The sequence below is a fragment of the Gambusia affinis genome, linkage group LG08 (assembly GCF_019740435.1).
Source record: "Gambusia affinis linkage group LG08, SWU_Gaff_1.0, whole genome shotgun sequence".
Lineage (NCBI taxonomy): Eukaryota > Metazoa > Chordata > Actinopteri > Cyprinodontiformes > Poeciliidae > Gambusia > Gambusia affinis.
Genome location: NC_057875.1, coordinates 22,124,947 through 22,142,428, shown reverse-complemented (window position 1 = coordinate 22,142,428; position 17,482 = coordinate 22,124,947). Strand labels below are relative to the sequence as shown.

At 38.8% G+C, this 17,482-nt stretch overlaps 1 protein-coding gene across 6 annotated transcripts in view; it reads right to left on the bottom strand.

Moving 5' to 3' along the window:
- srpk2 (SRSF protein kinase 2) overlaps nucleotides 1–17,482 on the bottom strand; it is a 72,098-nt gene that overhangs the window by 21,984 nt on the left and 32,632 nt on the right. For all 6 annotated transcript variants that reach the window (XM_044125769.1, XM_044125768.1, XM_044125770.1 and 3 more), the window contains 2 exons: nucleotides 4,052–4,206; nucleotides 739–847 (listed from right to left, as the gene is read on the bottom strand). In XM_044125769.1, the coding sequence (XP_043981704.1) occupies nucleotides 739–847; nucleotides 4,052–4,206 (264 nt within the window). The remainder of the gene's footprint in view (nucleotides 1–738; nucleotides 848–4,051; nucleotides 4,207–17,482) is intronic.

The following is a 17,482-nucleotide window of genomic DNA, read 5'->3' as shown; positions in this document are numbered from 1 at the left end:
TTTATTTAGTAATTTACCTCATTATATTAAAAAAGTACTTTTCCAAGCAGTGAAAGGAAATCAGAAGAAAATAAACATGATATGCCTCAGTATATAATGACAGAATTTTCAAATTTAAATCAGAACCCACTATTGCAATTTTAGTTTTTTTTTTGCTTTAAAGACAAAATAAAAGAGAACATTGTAAGAAAGGATGTATGGAGAAGGAATTGAGTCATTGTTAAATTTAGATTTACAGAAACAAAAGCACACAGTTTATTTGTCTAACACCATGTTGGAGTTTGGTTCCAAAAAGTAACCGAACTCCAACTTATTTTCAACATTAGTGTAATTAACACCAGTGGCCCGAATAAATTAATTTGTGAGTCGGTGAGAGATTACTCCTGGTTGCTGATCCTGTCAACCATCTGCCCTGGTTGCCACGACGAACCGAGTTATAGTTCAAGCTGACAGATTCGGTTTCCAGCGCAGGGCGGTGTTGGTTGCAGTTGTCAGTGAGGAGACGAGCCGGATTCTGTCAACAAGTGCATGTGTGGTGTGCGCTTGCGGTGCGCGTGACGTGGGCTTCAAAGCCAGCACCTGTATGTGTCAACTTCAGCGCTATGAGTGAGCGCCGTTTCTGGGTCACGTCTGTGTTTGCAGAGGATGTGCAGACAGAAAAAAAAACAAAGAAACCCCCGAAACCCTGAAAGGGCAGATTGTGTTGCAGTGAAGGTGTTTGTGTGTGATGAGACTCACTGTATGTCCCAGCACAGCCATACTGTGGAGAAGTGGCCCCATCCCAACTTCCTGATCACATGGTACCTTCCGTTGAATAAATCCCCAATCTTCACCGGATGGTATCCTCCTGAGAGAGGTGAAGCAAGGAAGGTGAAGGTCACACAGAGAGCTGCATCTGATACCGACACAACGGCAAGCTAGAATTTAAAGGAGCATCTACGCAACGCACCGCCACACAGAAACACAACGTTAAAGATATTGGTTTGATATCATGTCAAACTAATACTTTTCTTACAGAAATGTGGGTCTCATGAAGAGTATGTTTGATAGTAAGAATAATTTATTTAGTCCTAACTGTATATCTAACATATGCATCACAATTTACAGGAATGCTGTACAAATTAGCTGGAAACATTGCCAATCACATGCTATGCTACGCAGACACTCTGTCTGCGCTGATGAAGACCCTTCACCTAAAATGACTGACATTATAGCAGACTCTCAATCCATTGAATAACTACTTTAAGTACGGAAAAGCTGAAAAAAAGCAAAAATAATTTTCTCCATCCTGTAACAAATTGTTACATTTACACTATTCATCCTAAAACAAAAGCAATTTGTCACCTGAGAGGCAACACATGTAACGGGGTTTTGATGATGTGGATGATGCGCTTTGTTTCTTTACCATTAAAATTATTTTACGTCACCAGATATGAACAATGTGTAAAACTGTAGCTTGAAACAAATCAATATGGCAGTCACCATCAATAAGCTCTGCAATAATGCAGTAAAGACACATTTTCAATAAATGGAATATTTTCACCAAAGCACTTTGATCAAATCAGTCCACTAAATCTGAAAGCTGGATTTCAGATTTATTCAAGTCCCAAATGGGCAATTAATGTTAAAACAAGTATGTGAATATAAAGAGACATAAAAACTAAAAGTATCAAAAGTTAAAAACAATAAACCCCCCAACTAATACAATGTCTTTATAAACACAAATTATCACCACTTTCAGTTCCTTTATATTCTAACATATTTTTCTGCAGACATTGCAACAGAAAAACATTGATCAAGGCCAAAATCTGAAGTATTATCCCTAAATACTATCTAAACATTAATCAATTTATGGGCTGGATTTTTAATATGCCAGGAATTCAACATATATATTTGTTTTTGTAGAGTGCTGTAAGCATCATTTGTTACAAGAGTTTATTTTAAGCATTACAAACGAGTCAATGAGTGAAAGCTCACAAGCCTTTCCAGTGTGAATGGTGAGATTTCAACAGACTTTCACAACAAAAGATAAAGTAAAAGGACAGGATATAAAAGGCATTGTTAATGTTAAAGCTTCAAAAAGAAAAACCTCCACTCATAAAATACTTTTACACTGCTACAAAAGACGCTGAAAAGTAAACAGTGTGTTGAATTTACCAAATTAAAAACATATTTTTCTTTTATCAATGATTTCAAAGCAAAGTATATAAAAGAAATGTTATTATTTCACTTTTTTTGATGATTTCTTGTCTTAATGAGGTGAAAACTGACAGTTTTACTGTTTACGTAGAAAAATAAGTCACTGTCTCCAGTCAGAAAGCTTTTGTAGCATTGATAGAGTTTGATCAAACTAATAATTACAACACTAATAATTACTAAACTAATAAATAAATTCGTAAAGGGCAGATATATTGTTTTAGAGCTAGAAAACCTGAACATCTTGTAAATATGAAATCTAAATAGACTATACCTGGTCTTTTTTCTTTTTAAGTGCATTTCTCAGAGATAACAGGGATTTTTTTCTGCTCTCCATGAAGCCTCCTTCTCAACTCCTCTGGGATTTGAAGTCATATTTCAGATATTTGAGCTTTTAAGATGCTATTCAGCTGCTCTCAGGTGGAAAAACAATGCCTTTTTTCTTTACCACAATTATGTCTCATAACTTCTCTCCAAAATTAGCATCCAAACCAGAAGGAGGGATTTGTGCAAACTTCCATGGCCTCAACCATAAAAAAAAAAACTAAAAAAAACGTCTACAAGAAGAACAAATCAGAACTGACAAAACAACAATTCCACAATGACAAATAAGTCTGAGCAAAACAAAGTTTCACCAGGGTTTCCCTTATTCCATTATAAGCCTGGCAGCCACCAGGCTTTACTTGTGCCCCCACCAGGCTAAGCATTGCTTATTTAAGACTTTGTAGTTGGTGTTCAGGGAATTTTCCAATCACACATAATTATCAAGTGATATTTTTAAGTTTCCTGTCAAATTTAAACATTTTTTAACTCAAAAACACAACATGTCGCTGGATGAATGACTGCCCCAACCAGCGGGATTAACAAGTTTTCTGGGGGAAACCTTGTTTCATGCTTAATAAAATGTGCAGTTATGTCTTGTTTTCTCATTTTTATACATGTCTACAAGTTCAAAATGTCTGCTGCCATTAACAGATGGCATTATTAAATTACAAAATAACTACTTTCTCAAAACATTAAACCTGTTTTTGTATACACAATAATTAGCTGCAGCTCAGACTTGTTTCTTTTTTCATTTTGAGGCAAATCAACCAAATTAAAGAGATCCTTGCATGCATTCGAACATTAATACTGGTCAGAATGGGAGCAGAAATTACAGGATCTTCCTGAATTCTGCAGGAATTCTTGTAATTTTTTTTTTTTTCCAAATGCAGATTTTTCCTCTATGGCAAATTAGAAGCAAACTGTGTCTTTTGGTTGCTTTTCCAACTAACTGCTTGCATGCAACATTTTTTGCAACTTTCTCCTATTAACTAGATAAATCAGCACATATATGTAAGCCCTTTGAACTTACATTCAACCTGGACACTTTGCTTTCACTACTTTCATTTTAGGTGGCAGCTGCATTACGCTCTGATCCAGAACTCAGTGTCAAATGTCTCAATTATCAGCTACATGTTTTTACCCTTTTTAAATGTTTCTTCATTTCAAATATGGACATGAAAGATAAGTAATAACAAGTAAATATTTAGAATTTTAACATGTAAAATTCTTACTGCAGCTTATTCTTTACAGAATTTTGCATGATTTATTAAAAAAAAAAACTAAAAAAAACGCACTTACATGCATGAAATTAATTCATCATTGTAAGCTACAGTCACTCCATTCTTGCAGGAACCAAACAAACTTGAATTGTTTGAGACACGCTATTGTTTATATAATGTTATATTCTGTAACACTGAAAGAAAAGGAACGGAGAGGGGAAAAAGCAAAACACGAGCTCTGTAGGACAGATGTGGAGGGAGGAAGGTTCCCAAATGGATAAATTCAGCACGTGTGTGTCTGTAACGCTGACCTTTACAGTAGTCTGCTGGGTCCTCCTGCTCCTCATCATCAGAGCCCAGGATCTCTTCCTCCGGCTCTGTCGGGCCTGCCAGCTCAGGCGGAGGTGGAGGAGGCGGCGGAGGAGGAGGTGGGGTACTAACCGGGGCTTTCTGCTGGGTTTCAGGCCTGTAAACACAACGTTGAAACAAAACTTAGCAAACCTGAATTGTATCGCTTGATTTTTATGCTGTGAGCCGTGACTCACAACGATGACTGTAGACTGAGCTCTAAGAGCAGATGACTCATTTCAAAGTTAGCCGTGCTTTCATTCAGATATCAGCTTTTTCAACAGTACCAAGGGTTTGGGAAGGGATGGCACTGTTTGGTTGTTCTGACAACGTTTTTGTTTCTGAGTGAAGAAACCTGAAAGTTAGCGACTTTCATCATCAGCGAGGTAGTTAAAATAAATTCACAGAGATGTAAAATGCTATTTAGAAGGAAATGGTATTTTTCAGCGATTCATTCGGCTGCAAGACGGCGAGAGAAATCAAGACATATAGCAAAGACAACTGAACATCAAGTTGACGTTTTATCTTTTTGAGTTCTCAACATCTGTCTGTCATGAGATATGATGGATTTGGAGAGGTTGGTAGAAATCTAAAGTGGACAAAATTTGCATTGTCAAGTCAAAACTTCAGCCACAAAACTGGTTGGTCATTTTATAATAAGAACACAACAGGCTACAGTAAAATCAAACGATTAAGGCTTATGAGAATACGTTGGGAAAGTTTCAAGGTAGTGACAGTCAAAATGTAGCTTAACATTTCCTTATTAAGGAACAATCACATCTTACCTGTTAGTGTCAAAGTTATTTCTAAGGCTTTGTTCACACATATTATAAAAACAAATATTTAAAAAAAATTAATATTGGACACACATGATCAGTTTCAGAAAAGGTTTTATCCGCACAAGTACAGACCTGAGCGTTGTTTTAGACATGCCAGACCCATAGAGGGCAGTATACCGCAAAGCAAAAACCTGTCGGCCAATCAGATTGCGTCAAAACAACCATGACATCCTGTCAGGAATTAAACATGGCACCCGAGAGTTCATTTGTGCTGACAGGTATTCAGGTTAAACTATTTTTTTAAGAGAGCATTAGAATATAAACTTTATAAAACACAAGACGATGTTGATTGGGAATCGTGTCAAAGCAATCATATAGATATATCGATGCATTACTTGACACAGACTGTGATGTGCGGGATCCTAAATCTCCGTTTTCCCGTAGGTGCACGTGCAAACAGAAATAAGTTGGTGATGAGTCAGGTCTGAGGTTTTTTTTATATATATATAAAATAATCATTTGAACGATATTAAAGAGTTTTTTGTGTGGATGAAACGCCAAAACGCAAAAAAATGTGGACTAAGCCTCAAACAGAATCAGGCGACCAAGAAGTCAAACACTTTGGAGAAAATCTGTGGTTACAGGATCCAACAACCTATCTGTTTGTTGCCATGGCAACACCAGAAAAAATGGGGCCTGATAGGGTTAGGTCTCAAAACCTTAACATTGTGACGATGCGAAGACACACACACACACACAAACAGGATTTTGGGGAGGGAGAAGGGTGAAAACCTGACATTGAGATTTCATTGTGATTTTACAACTCTATCAAGCATTCACGCACACACACACACACACACACACACACACACACACACACACACACACAAATACGCAGGCTGTCAAGGATCTCTGTCCTTGCAGCAGAATGTTCCATCCCTCTTTACCAAAGCGGTCAAGTAGCGTGTCATACATCACATCTATAAGCTTGGTGCTTTTGTGAGGCTCATCCTGCTATTGGCTGCACTAATACCACCTCCCCCCCTCTATAACTTCCTGAAGCCAAGCTTAGCTACAAGAAGAATTAAAACAGTCTCTTTAAGAAAGGCAGAGGAGGCATGGTCGCAGGAAGAAAAGGAAACCCAGCGGGAGGGGGGGGGACAGCTTAAAACGGCTGCAGAAACAAACAAGACAGTGGAAGGCCGGGAAACACAAAGGTGAGATGGAAAAACGCGAACAGAGATGTGGATAAACGCAGGAAAACAGAAGCCACAGACGCAGGTCTGAGGCGGAGACCAGAGGGGGAGAATAAACAGAGAGATTATTCGGGCACAGAAAAAGTCCAAATGCAAAACCTGCATACGGAAATGGGTCGACACAATCGGACGCAACAAAAGGCAATAACAGATCAGGAAAGACAAAAGACGAACACCAACCACCGACCAACTGAAGGCAGATTTTTGACAAGTCGGGTAAATTTGAGTAGCTCACAAGCCACAGTGGCAGATTCACTACTTACAAAAAAAACAGTGGCTGCTAGTCTGCTGCTGAGGCAATTATCAGTCAGGCCAGATTACATGTCTGTGGTGGAGCGTATTTATCGTTTATCATTTGTCATTTATCGTGATAGATGTCTTCCAATACGAATTTTGACTCATCGTTGTCGCAATAAATTCCAACGAATGATGTTTAAAATAATCCTAAAAATGGTCAGTATTGTTGGGATAGTTTGTTCAAAGAGATAATCAATAATTATCAACACATTTTTAAAAATTATTAAATGCAGTTGCAGTGTGCTTTTTACCGATATAAATCACACTTCTTTATACGACTGGTGACCTAAAGAAGCATGTTACCAATGGGAATATCTTTCGAGCACAGTTTGTGGATCTATAATCCCTGTGTCACGCAGTCACAGCCGTGCGGTTACCTAAAAAATAAAGAAACAAATTGTTTTCATCCCTTTTATTGTCATCACAAAATGTTGTGCTAAAACCTGAAGTCCATATCGCCGTCCCCTACTAAAGCGTTCTGCAGAAACCGTCCCACGAGGTTACAGCATTTTATTAATAAGGAGTGGAAAACAAGTGACGGTGATAATATGTGAGAGCAGTCATTGTTCTGCTCCCAGTATCAATGCTGGTGTTTTTGTTTGAGATTTTCTTTTAGAGGTTTCAAACTCTTCTCCCTTGGAAAGATGATTAGTCAGAGTGACACCTGAGTAACCGGGTAGGTTGTTTCACAGAAATGTATCACTAACCTAATAAATGCCTATGTCTATTTAACTGTGTTAAAAATCACATGGTCAAATGGTTAGAAATAACACATCAGGTAAATACAGACATTGTGAGTAAGCATCAGCTAATAAGAGCCAATTTTCTTCTTGTTTTTAAAGGTCCCTTTAATTTCTACGTTGCCATAGCGCCCAAGAGTTCATGGTCTTATCCCATTATATTCCACCCGTGTTCACATTGTGAGCTAAAAGCACAAAATAACCCTACAATTAATAGCTGCAAGGCAGAAACCACCGTGAATATAAAGCTAGCTTAAAGACTGCTATCCTCCAGAGTCTTCAAAAGTGTTCCTGCCACTTGGCTTTTTCACATTTACTTATGTTACAACTCCAAACAATGTATAGCAGTGCATTATAAGCCTGGCAGGCCACCAGGCTTTATACCAGCCCCCCCCCCAAGCTTAACATTGCTTATCTATTTAAGTTTTTTTAATGCTTACATTTTTAAGACTTTATAGCTGGTGTCCAGCTATTAATCTTCCAATAACACGTAATTATCAAGTGATATTTTCAAGTTTCCTGTCAAATTTAAACATTTTTTTAACTCAAAAACATGACGGGTCGCTGCATGAATGACTGCCTACGTGCCCCAACCAGCGGGCTTAGCAAGTTTTCTGTGGGAAACCTTGTTTCATACTTAACAAAATGTGCAGTTATGTCTTATTTTCTACTAATGTTCTCTTATCAAACCTCTAGGGCTTTTGCAGAACAACTGGATTTATATTGACATCAAATTAGTTTTGGAAGAAACTGTAGAGCAGCAGTTTATTGTGCTGGCATTGAACTTTCCGGAACACTGTGTGTATAAGTTAACTTTTAAGCATGTTTTGCTCTAATGTAAATGGACTGAGCCAGTGTTTATGTTGCTGAGTCCTTAAACCTCGACAAGTAATCCAGAAATAAATCCTCCTCGCTTCGATATTTGAAAGCGCGCTTTCAGTCGATGTAGCTGTAAATTGCAAGTCTAGACAAGAAGGTTTCAGCCAATAAAACGGCACGAGGCGCGACGGGTTGTGTCATCCAACCCGTCAACTTCTTATGAGTATCGACATGTCCAGACTGCTTCGTCACACCTTTTACCCCAGCGGTGAGTCTGTGTGTATCTGGCTGCGCGCAGTTCCCCCCCCCCCCGCCCCCCCATCTCTCTGCTCACGCCCTGTAATGGTATCTCCAACCCCAGCGTGGAGAGAAAAAAGGACAAAAAAAACCCCAAAAAAACAGCCCAGCATGTTTTTCTGGGTAGTTTGCTGACAGGAAAGCCCTCCTCCTCCAGAGGAACATTAGCTCAGTACATTCCAGAGTGACAAATGTTCAGGTAGATGGAAAGACGTCGACACCGTCCACGTTATTCACACCTGAAAACCAGCCAAATCATGCCGTCTGCTGAAGTTTATGACGGCAAAGTAATTGGTCAAATGTAATGAGGAATGTAGAAAATGCTCGATACGATGCAAGTTATCCTTGGTAACATAAGTTTGCATGTTCTCCCCGATCTAAAAACATGGCTAAATTGCCCGTGTATCTTATAACAAATTTTGCTGGGAGATAAATTATCCCAGTAATTCTAGCAGTAAATGACAATATTCTTGTTTTGAGTCTCTCGAAGACTAATAAATCTTAATTTTGTAAAGAATACTTAACACTGGAACTGGAAGATGCTTTAAATGTCAAAAAAACACAACAAACAATAATAAAACGGGAACAAAACCACTTACGATTGAAACCAATAAATAAAACGGATTAAAACAGATTTCCCTCATTTTAATTTATCATGTGATTAATTGATTAATTGCTTATTGTGACAAGCTGAAATCATAAGAAATCATCACCAAACATAAATGGTCAAAAAAGGAAACATTGCTCATCGGTTAAAACAAAGGGGAGATTGCTTGATTAATAGTTTGAGATAATTTTTAAATTGATTTTGGAAAAGGATATAAATCATTCTCAACATGAAATTAATTTAGCATAAATAAAAACTGATTTTTAAAAGAATCAATACTGTATTTCACTCTCTTTTCAGAATTATGCTTTGTAATTTTCTATGGTTAAAATAAATTTTTCATCTGCCAGGGGTTTCCCCAGCTGGACACATAGACAGACAGAGACAGAGTCTATGTAGCTGTTAATGCTGATAAGAGGAGATTTCCTGATAATAAACAAATAATAATTATTATTCCGTTGTTGTGAGGGATCCAGAAGTCTGCATGCCTGGTCTTTGACTGGCCAGTTTGTGTTTGTTTTGTTTCCAGCTAAAAGGCTCGGGAGAAGAGGATGACACATTTATACTGAAAGAGAATCACGTGTGGCTCCGAATTTCTTCGCCTACACAGTGTTGGACTTGGAGTCTCCTTTGTTTTGTTTGTTTGTATGTTTTGCAGCTTATGAACTGATCAGTGATCCACAACATACATGCAGCGGTCTTTGTGGGCTTGTGACCTATAAGATCAAAGTTGGGGTTTTCCTCGTTTTGGCAGCAATTTTGATTGGCATGTTTGAGGCACAATATGCCATTAAAATATTACTCAAGTGTGTTTTTGTCACACTGCTTAATGTCTCTGGTAACATTTCTCACTTTGATGGTTAAAATTGAAAACAAATGTAACAAAAAGGAAGTATTTAGCACCTTTTTCTGCTCTTGGAGTTTTGTTTTTTTTTGTTCCTTTTTAATCCAATAGACAAAGCAGCAAGTACATAAAGTTTGCTCTGTCTTACATCATCTTCCTTCAATTTATTCTGGTCTAAAATTTTCTGCATCATGAAGATGCAGAAAGGAAGACATCTTCTTGCTAATGACAACCAAAGTAACAGGGCATCGCTAACACATGACTGAGTGATGACAAGCCACGCAGAACAGCTGATTGCTCTCAAGTTCAAACTCTGTGACTCATCCTTAAACATCTTTCATCATCACCAAGGTAACAGGTATTCCTTAGCAACAAGAGCCCTGTCCTCTGCTCCACATGAAGGCGTGGGGTTCCTAGACCAGTGTGGCGGTCCTTCAGCTCCAGATCTCCAACGCGGCGGAGGTACCTATCTATACCTCTGATTCATTCACGGTGCATCTTTCCTTTCTCTCCATCTTGGCCGTGAGAGCCAAGACAAGCTGAGTCATTCTCTCCGCTCCTCCAGAGGATCCGTCTGCTTGCAGAACTAAGATCTCGCAGCTATTTTCAGGATGCAGCCTGACGTCACAGGCGGCACTGTGCTCCCACGTCGCAGTCTGTAAGCTGCACAGCATGGCTTAGCAGGATTCCTCCCATTCCACATACCGTACTTATGGGTTTTGGACGGACTGTCGGTGACAGAAGGCAACAACAACCCATGCATTTCAAAGGCATCAGAAGAAAGAAAAGTTGCAGGAGTGCAGACTGCCAGCCTGAAGCTTACAGATCAACTTCTAACATGCAAACTATTTAGTTTATATGCAAATTTCCAAAAATATTCAAATCGATTTTTTTTTTTTTTTTTTAATGATCAACCATTTCTACTTCATGTATTTATTTTACTTGCAGAAACTTTGACATTTTTGAGTATCTGCTTTTCATTACAACAAATTGATCTTATTCAGGTTTAGCTAATTCACAAAGACATGTTGCATGTCTTGTCACCCATGGCTGCCACAGAACAATTCTGTTAACAAAACGAAACGCAGAGATCTATGTATTATTAATCTAGAGCAGTGCACCACAGCACAGCAAAATCACTCATATTCTTTGTTTCCCTCACTCTGTTGGCTATGCTACGCACAGACTTGTTGCCATAACAACAACAACGGCACTAGCATATCAGGATTCAACACCAGAAAATACACAAACATTCAGACTGGTACACTATCATGTTTTCAGGGTTGATGTTTATTTTGTAATTATTAATACGTGATCATCTGAACATTGCGGTGGTTGATTAGTCAATTTAAACATCTGCTCTACTAATGATTGGTCAGAGCTGGTGTGTGGGTCGCCCTTTATTTTTATTTTATTTTTTAAATTAACCCAAAAGACACCAAATTCTGCAGCACATCTACTTGTTAAAGTTGTCAAAGTCAAGCTAGCTTAACTGAGCTAGTTCCCTCTCCCTTGCTATTTTTTTGTTCTTAAAACTTTCCTGACCTCGTCATCTACTTTTCGTAGTGTTGACAATTAGTAGCAAAGCACTGCATCCTGTTTTCTTTTACATTTCACGCATATATTTAAGATTTACCAACAACACCTAAAACCAATGGTAATTATTACCAGCAGTAGTTTTTCTCCCTTCCAGCAGGGAACTGGGAGGAGAGGGATCTTGCGCTCGTAATGTTGCAACACATCTAAATACGTTTATCTAGTTTTATTCTAAAGTTGTCTTACAAAACATTTGAAATGCTTTACAAGTACAATAAGTTTTTCTTAAACCCCATAAGCTTCCTAGAATTGCGCTCCTCATGGTGGCAGCATGCAAGTGTTTCTCTGCTACATTACTTCTGATTTGTTCTTTTTGTTGACTTTTGTTTAGAATTTTTTTTGGGCTTGCATGTTTACTCAGGGTATTGGATGCTGTGCAGCTAGAAGGAGTTTTACTCATATCTTCTTTCTTTACGATATAAAGAATATTTACAATATTTCATGGATCAGAACTGGTTTGTAGTGGAGACCCAACAGACCACTATCCTGGAGGCTGCTGGTCAGTTGGGTGTTTGTCACTCCAATTTACAGAGACTGTATTGATTATTAGGAAAACTCAGCAGAGGCCAGTGCATACGAGTCCAGTCACTGCATCATATTGACTCGGCTATATGGTACATCCATTATTAGGTGCAGCTCACACACGGGCGTGATGCTAACACACAAACGCAACATCCAGCAAAAATCAATCCTAGTACGAATTGCCACAAAGACCTAATATTAAAGTTGGAAAACATACAAGCTGTCATATACTCAAAGGTACTGTTTAGGACTTACTTCTAATAAGGGAAGAAATTAACCACATTCCTAACACAAAATGCTGCTGGGATCAGCGGTGCTTTTTCGCTTTGCATTCCTCTCCTCTCTCTCTACAGCGCTCATGTTCTCGATGTTCTGAATGTACACATTTCAGTGCAGTGAAGCAATCAGGCTACAAGCTGTTTTATTGTCATAGTTGCCCACACATACTGAGGGCATCCGTTATAAGTCATCCACAAGCATGTAAAACGCTATTATGAAAACACATAAGCACATCTTTTTGTAATGCAGTTAGCTGTGTATTTTTAATTTACATCATATGCCTTTGAAAGTTAAAAACAAAACATTAAATAGCTACTGATATGCAAACGCAAGTTAAAGCCGTTTGCTCAGTTGAGACATGCATAGTTGGTGCTTGAAGCAGATTTTTCTGCGACAAACAAATCTCTTAAATCTGATTTCTTTTCCTGTTTATTTTCTGATTTGTCATCTTTGCATAACTGGCAATTATCAAAGCAAGTTTCAGAGGCAAAAGGGGTGTGAATGTAAACACATAAGCAAACAACCTTTTTTTCCCAGGACACTTTTGGTTCTACAACACTATTTTTATAAAGGGATAGTGCAACAGAGGAGCCTGTTGGACACACACCGACCAGAGCTTATGGGTCAGTATTGTTCAACAGCTGTAAGGTAAGTTTCTGGTTTTATGTTGCATACTTGAAAATGCAGCAATATTAGGATAACTGCTACACAGAAAAACAAGCTGAAGCACAAATTCAGTAGCCTGTAGCCTTCTAGCAACCCTAGCTAACAATTCAAACTGGACTTAGATGCTAACAAACTCCATGAGTCTTTAAAGCAGCTGAAACATTCTGTTGTTGAAAAACCCGTATTTAAACTCCAGCTGAAAGCAGCAGAGGCAAAAAGGTTGCTCTGGTCAGCATTCAAGCTAGTTGACCACGTCTTATAGAGTTTATGCCATTTCCCCGCCACTGGTAGTGATGCTAATCATAGCTAGCTAATGTTCTAAATGTTTACTTTTATAGTCGTGTGTTTTTATAAATAGGGTATAAATAATCTTATAAATAATCTATTGTGCATATTTTTGTACTCTTCAGGTGGGATTTAAATAATCCCAGAACCTGATAAAAACCTGGTATTCCCTCTGGAAGTTACGGAGGGAATACTTTTTTTATTATATATGAACACATCCATTTCTGCAAGCAGAGTCTATAGTAACTAATGAGCCATCAGGACAAAGTGATTTGTGATTTAATTTGTAATGAAAGGTTTGCCAGGACTACAGAAAACAGACTGTACAGTGTCCTTTTTAACAGTTCAACGGTAAAAAAAAAAAGAGAGAGAATCGTTGCCCGGTGCAAAGAAAAGAAAACATGGTGTCGCTTCCGTGACAACCTGGGAGACAAAAATGTTTTCACTGGTTAATGTTAGGAATTGTGCAAAAAATAAAATAAAATAAAAAGGTCAAAGTAATGATGAGGATCTTCTAATTTCTGTTTCCATCTGAATTTCTTTTTAAAACACAAAAATGCTTGTATTTGTTAATTAGAGAATAAAATTACTAACTGCATTGACAAAATATTGACGTCACTCTTATGGAGCTTTATTGCATTAAGGTAATTTCTGAAGATGAAAATTTATGATCTGTGAAGTGATTCTCTATTATTACTTTTCATACACAGGCTCTAAACTATTCCTACTAAACACTGCTGCAGAAAGTGGATGTTAGCAGTGACAGCATATCTATATATAACTATTCTATCTGCTACTAGGCTAAGGTAATTTTTTTCCCTGATTGTTTTCAGCAAAACAATCAGGAAAAACAGGTTTCTGCTGGATAGATTTTACAAATTTAGTTTGAGATGAAATGATAGAAATATGTGTCTTATGTTTTGAATTGATACACCAGTATCATCAGAATGCTTCATAATTATTAGTGAATATTACACCGGGCTGCCATGACATTTCTAAACTGCATTGAGATGCAAATTCCAAATTTTATTGACTCAAATTTTAAAACCAAACAAGAAAAAAATTGTGTTCGACTGGCGATCTGTACCACGCCTCTGGACCGTTAACCTCGGAGAAAGGCATCAGTACTCAAGGATAAACACGTTAAATGATGGCCGGACGGGAAAATAGATACTTCAACGTACAGTCTGAGCTTTAAAATAACTACAAACACTAACATCCCTATAGGGTAAAAACAAATCACAAGACAGAACAAGCTGGTTTGCCAAATCTGACAACACAAAGTTTGTACCACTGGAATGGACATCTTCCTTGATAGTCTCAAATGGTTACACAATTATTTAGAGAGCTATTCCTTTAATAAGCTTCTATGTGGTTGCAGCCTTTAAAATGGATATTCCTTTCAAGGAAATGCATTAATCTATGCAGATATAAATAATGAAGCAAGTTCTGACTGGTAAAACTAACATCCACACGGACTGATGGCAGCTCGACGTCTACCTGATTCGGAGGGCCCTGTGACGCAGACGGAGGACACACAGAGCCAGCCCCCATCTCTTCCTGGTGTCCAAACTTGAGTTTAACGCCATACGACAGGGAAGAGGAGAGGACGGCGGAGCAGAAAACACGGCTGCCGCTCTCCGGTTCAGTCCACAGCAGTGGACGGACGAGATGGACCCAGCTCCACATTCCAGCAGCAGTCACATGGAGCTGCGACACCCACATGCTAAAACGCACCGTCTCAGCAGAGCTACATACACCAACGCGGATCCAGCTTTATCAACTGAAGATACAAAGATGAAAGTATGCGCCAAGCATTTCACATTCAGTATGGAAAAATGTTTTAATAGGCATCATCACCTGCATGAAGGATTTAAAAATAAAAAGAGGTGAAATATTGTCTCTGCTGCCCTGATATTAAGCTGTTGGTAGGTCAAGACAGTCATGCAGGGCTTCCCTCAGTGTATTATAAGCCTGGCGGGCCACCAGGCTTTACTTGCGCCCCCACCAGGCTAAACATTGTTGATTTATTTAAGGTTTTTTTTTTATTACCATTTTTTAAAGACTTTATAGTTATTGCTTAGATATTAATCTTCCAGTCTTCCGAATGGAATGACCACTTTATTTATAATTATTGCGTTTCTTTTACAAATCCACAACTGCCCTGGGGTATTTTTAAACACAAGTACACTCACAAGAACGAAAAATAAGCCACTTCATAATGTCAAAAGCAGGATGTTTATTCTCAGTTTCAACGCACTCACTGAAGTTAAATCTAGGAACCACAAACTGCTTCACGTAACCAAAACTCTGAGCCACAACAATGCAGAAAAACAGCATAACAGGATCTAAAACTGCACTGTTCTGTGACACATAAGCTGACCATACTGCCAGTCCAAATATCAGCTGTGATGAAGCTGCTACAATCCATCAGTCACATTTCTTTATCGAAATAAAAGCATTTTTCTGGAAAAATGTCAAGCAGCACAGACAGTGGCGCAGAATTACATCAGTATTTCACAATTAGTTATTCTCAGATCAGACTTGCAAATGAATATGCATGTAATTAGAACGAAATCGTGTGTAAATGTCAGAAGAGCTTGTTGCTCCTAAACCAAGAACAAAGCTGGAGTGCTTTGTGTACAACTATGAAGTTCCCAACAACTGCAGTGCTGTAACAAAAATGCCCAGGAATAGCATTTTAGAAATAATGATAAGCTTATTTCTGGCAACGACGTGAAACTGTACAACCTAGCATTTTTGGGGAACACCCCATCAGCCATCCAGAAGAACCAGGTTTTGGTTTTATGTACAGGGAAAGGCCGTGTTGGGATTCTCTTAAAGATAATTCTTTAAGTGAGTTTGCAAAAACCAGAGATCGGAAACCGCTGTTAAAAACTAAGAAAACTAAGAAAGTAGAAGCTTCCATCTTCAACTATTAGCAAAGAACGCCGAGTTAAATATCATAAATGCCACACACAAGCGTCCGTTTCTGCCACGTCATGGCTGTCAAACACGAGGAATTGGTGTGACAGAGCATGTTGAGCTGGCACAATCAAAGCTAAGGAAACCCCACCCACTCTGAGCTAATGTGGGAGAAAATACATCACACACACACACCCACACACACTTTGGAGCATACTGCAGGAAGTCTAACAGGGTTTTCAGATACAACAGATGAATGCAACACCCAGTTGGGCAGCAAACGAGGAGATACCTGGTCCTACTGGGCCTAGGTCTTAGTGTTGGGAACAACAGCTGTGAGGACGCATTGTGCTTCTGTATTGTTTGTTAGTCTGAGTGTAGAGGTGTCTTCAGAATAAGTCGTCTTTTTACACACAGGCATATGCAAAGCCACACAAGCAAACAAATGGCTCCCCACAAACATAAACAGGCCATTATCATTCCACCGCCTCGCTGCTGCAGCATCGGTTCTGGCCGGTCCACTGCTGACCTCGAGTTACCCACCACCACACTGTGCAGGTCTGCAGAGGGCCATCTATCTTCTCCCTCCATCTTCCCTCGCTCTCTTCATCTTTGCCTTGTTTTCCCGTTCCTTCTTCCGAGTTTCATCTCCGTCTATTATTTCTCTAGAGGTTTCTCCTTTCCTTTCCTCTTTATGTGGGTCTTACATATTTCCTCTTCCCCCTTTATCGCCCACCTCTTAATAATTCCTCCGTGGGACCAAACCTCTTCAAGGCCGATCGCTGTCCCGTGTTCCCCTTTTCCCAACCCAAAGCGATCTCCTCCACCCCTGCTTGCTTACGCTCTCTCATTTTTTTCTGTTTCAGCCGAGTACATCTTACAGTGGAAAGTCCATTCCAGGAGCACTAGCAGATAGCTGTGAACTAATGAGAGAGAAAGGCCCTAGCTGCATGCTAAATACCTAACCCGCATCAGAGGAGTTGAAATAGAAGAATAGAAGATTAGCTTTCAAGTTTACATACACTCATTTGAATTATCATTATTGTTTCTTTTTAATAATGTCCCCTCTTTTTTGGATGTGTATTGGTTATAGACCGCTGAATTGTAAAATCAAGAATTGGTGGCACATTTTAGGGGTTGTTGTGGATTTTCCCCTTCACACATACAAGAGTAAATAGTGAAAGATATGGTGAGGATGAGAAAATGGAGTAAACTTCAAATTGTTTCATTGTTGAAGCGGCGGCGGTAGAGCTGGCGGAGGAGGAAGAAGAAGAGCAGCCCACTTCCAAAAAACTCCCAACTATCCCACTCAGATTAAAGGAAAGTGGTTAAGACATTCAAGGAAAAGCCCAAACATAACTAAGACTATTATAAACTGGAACACAACAAAACACCAGCGAATAGTTTAATGGGTTTCTTACAAAAAAAAAGTTTAGTGCCAACATGGATGGAAAGGGTGTTGGGTGGTTGAAACTTGGACTC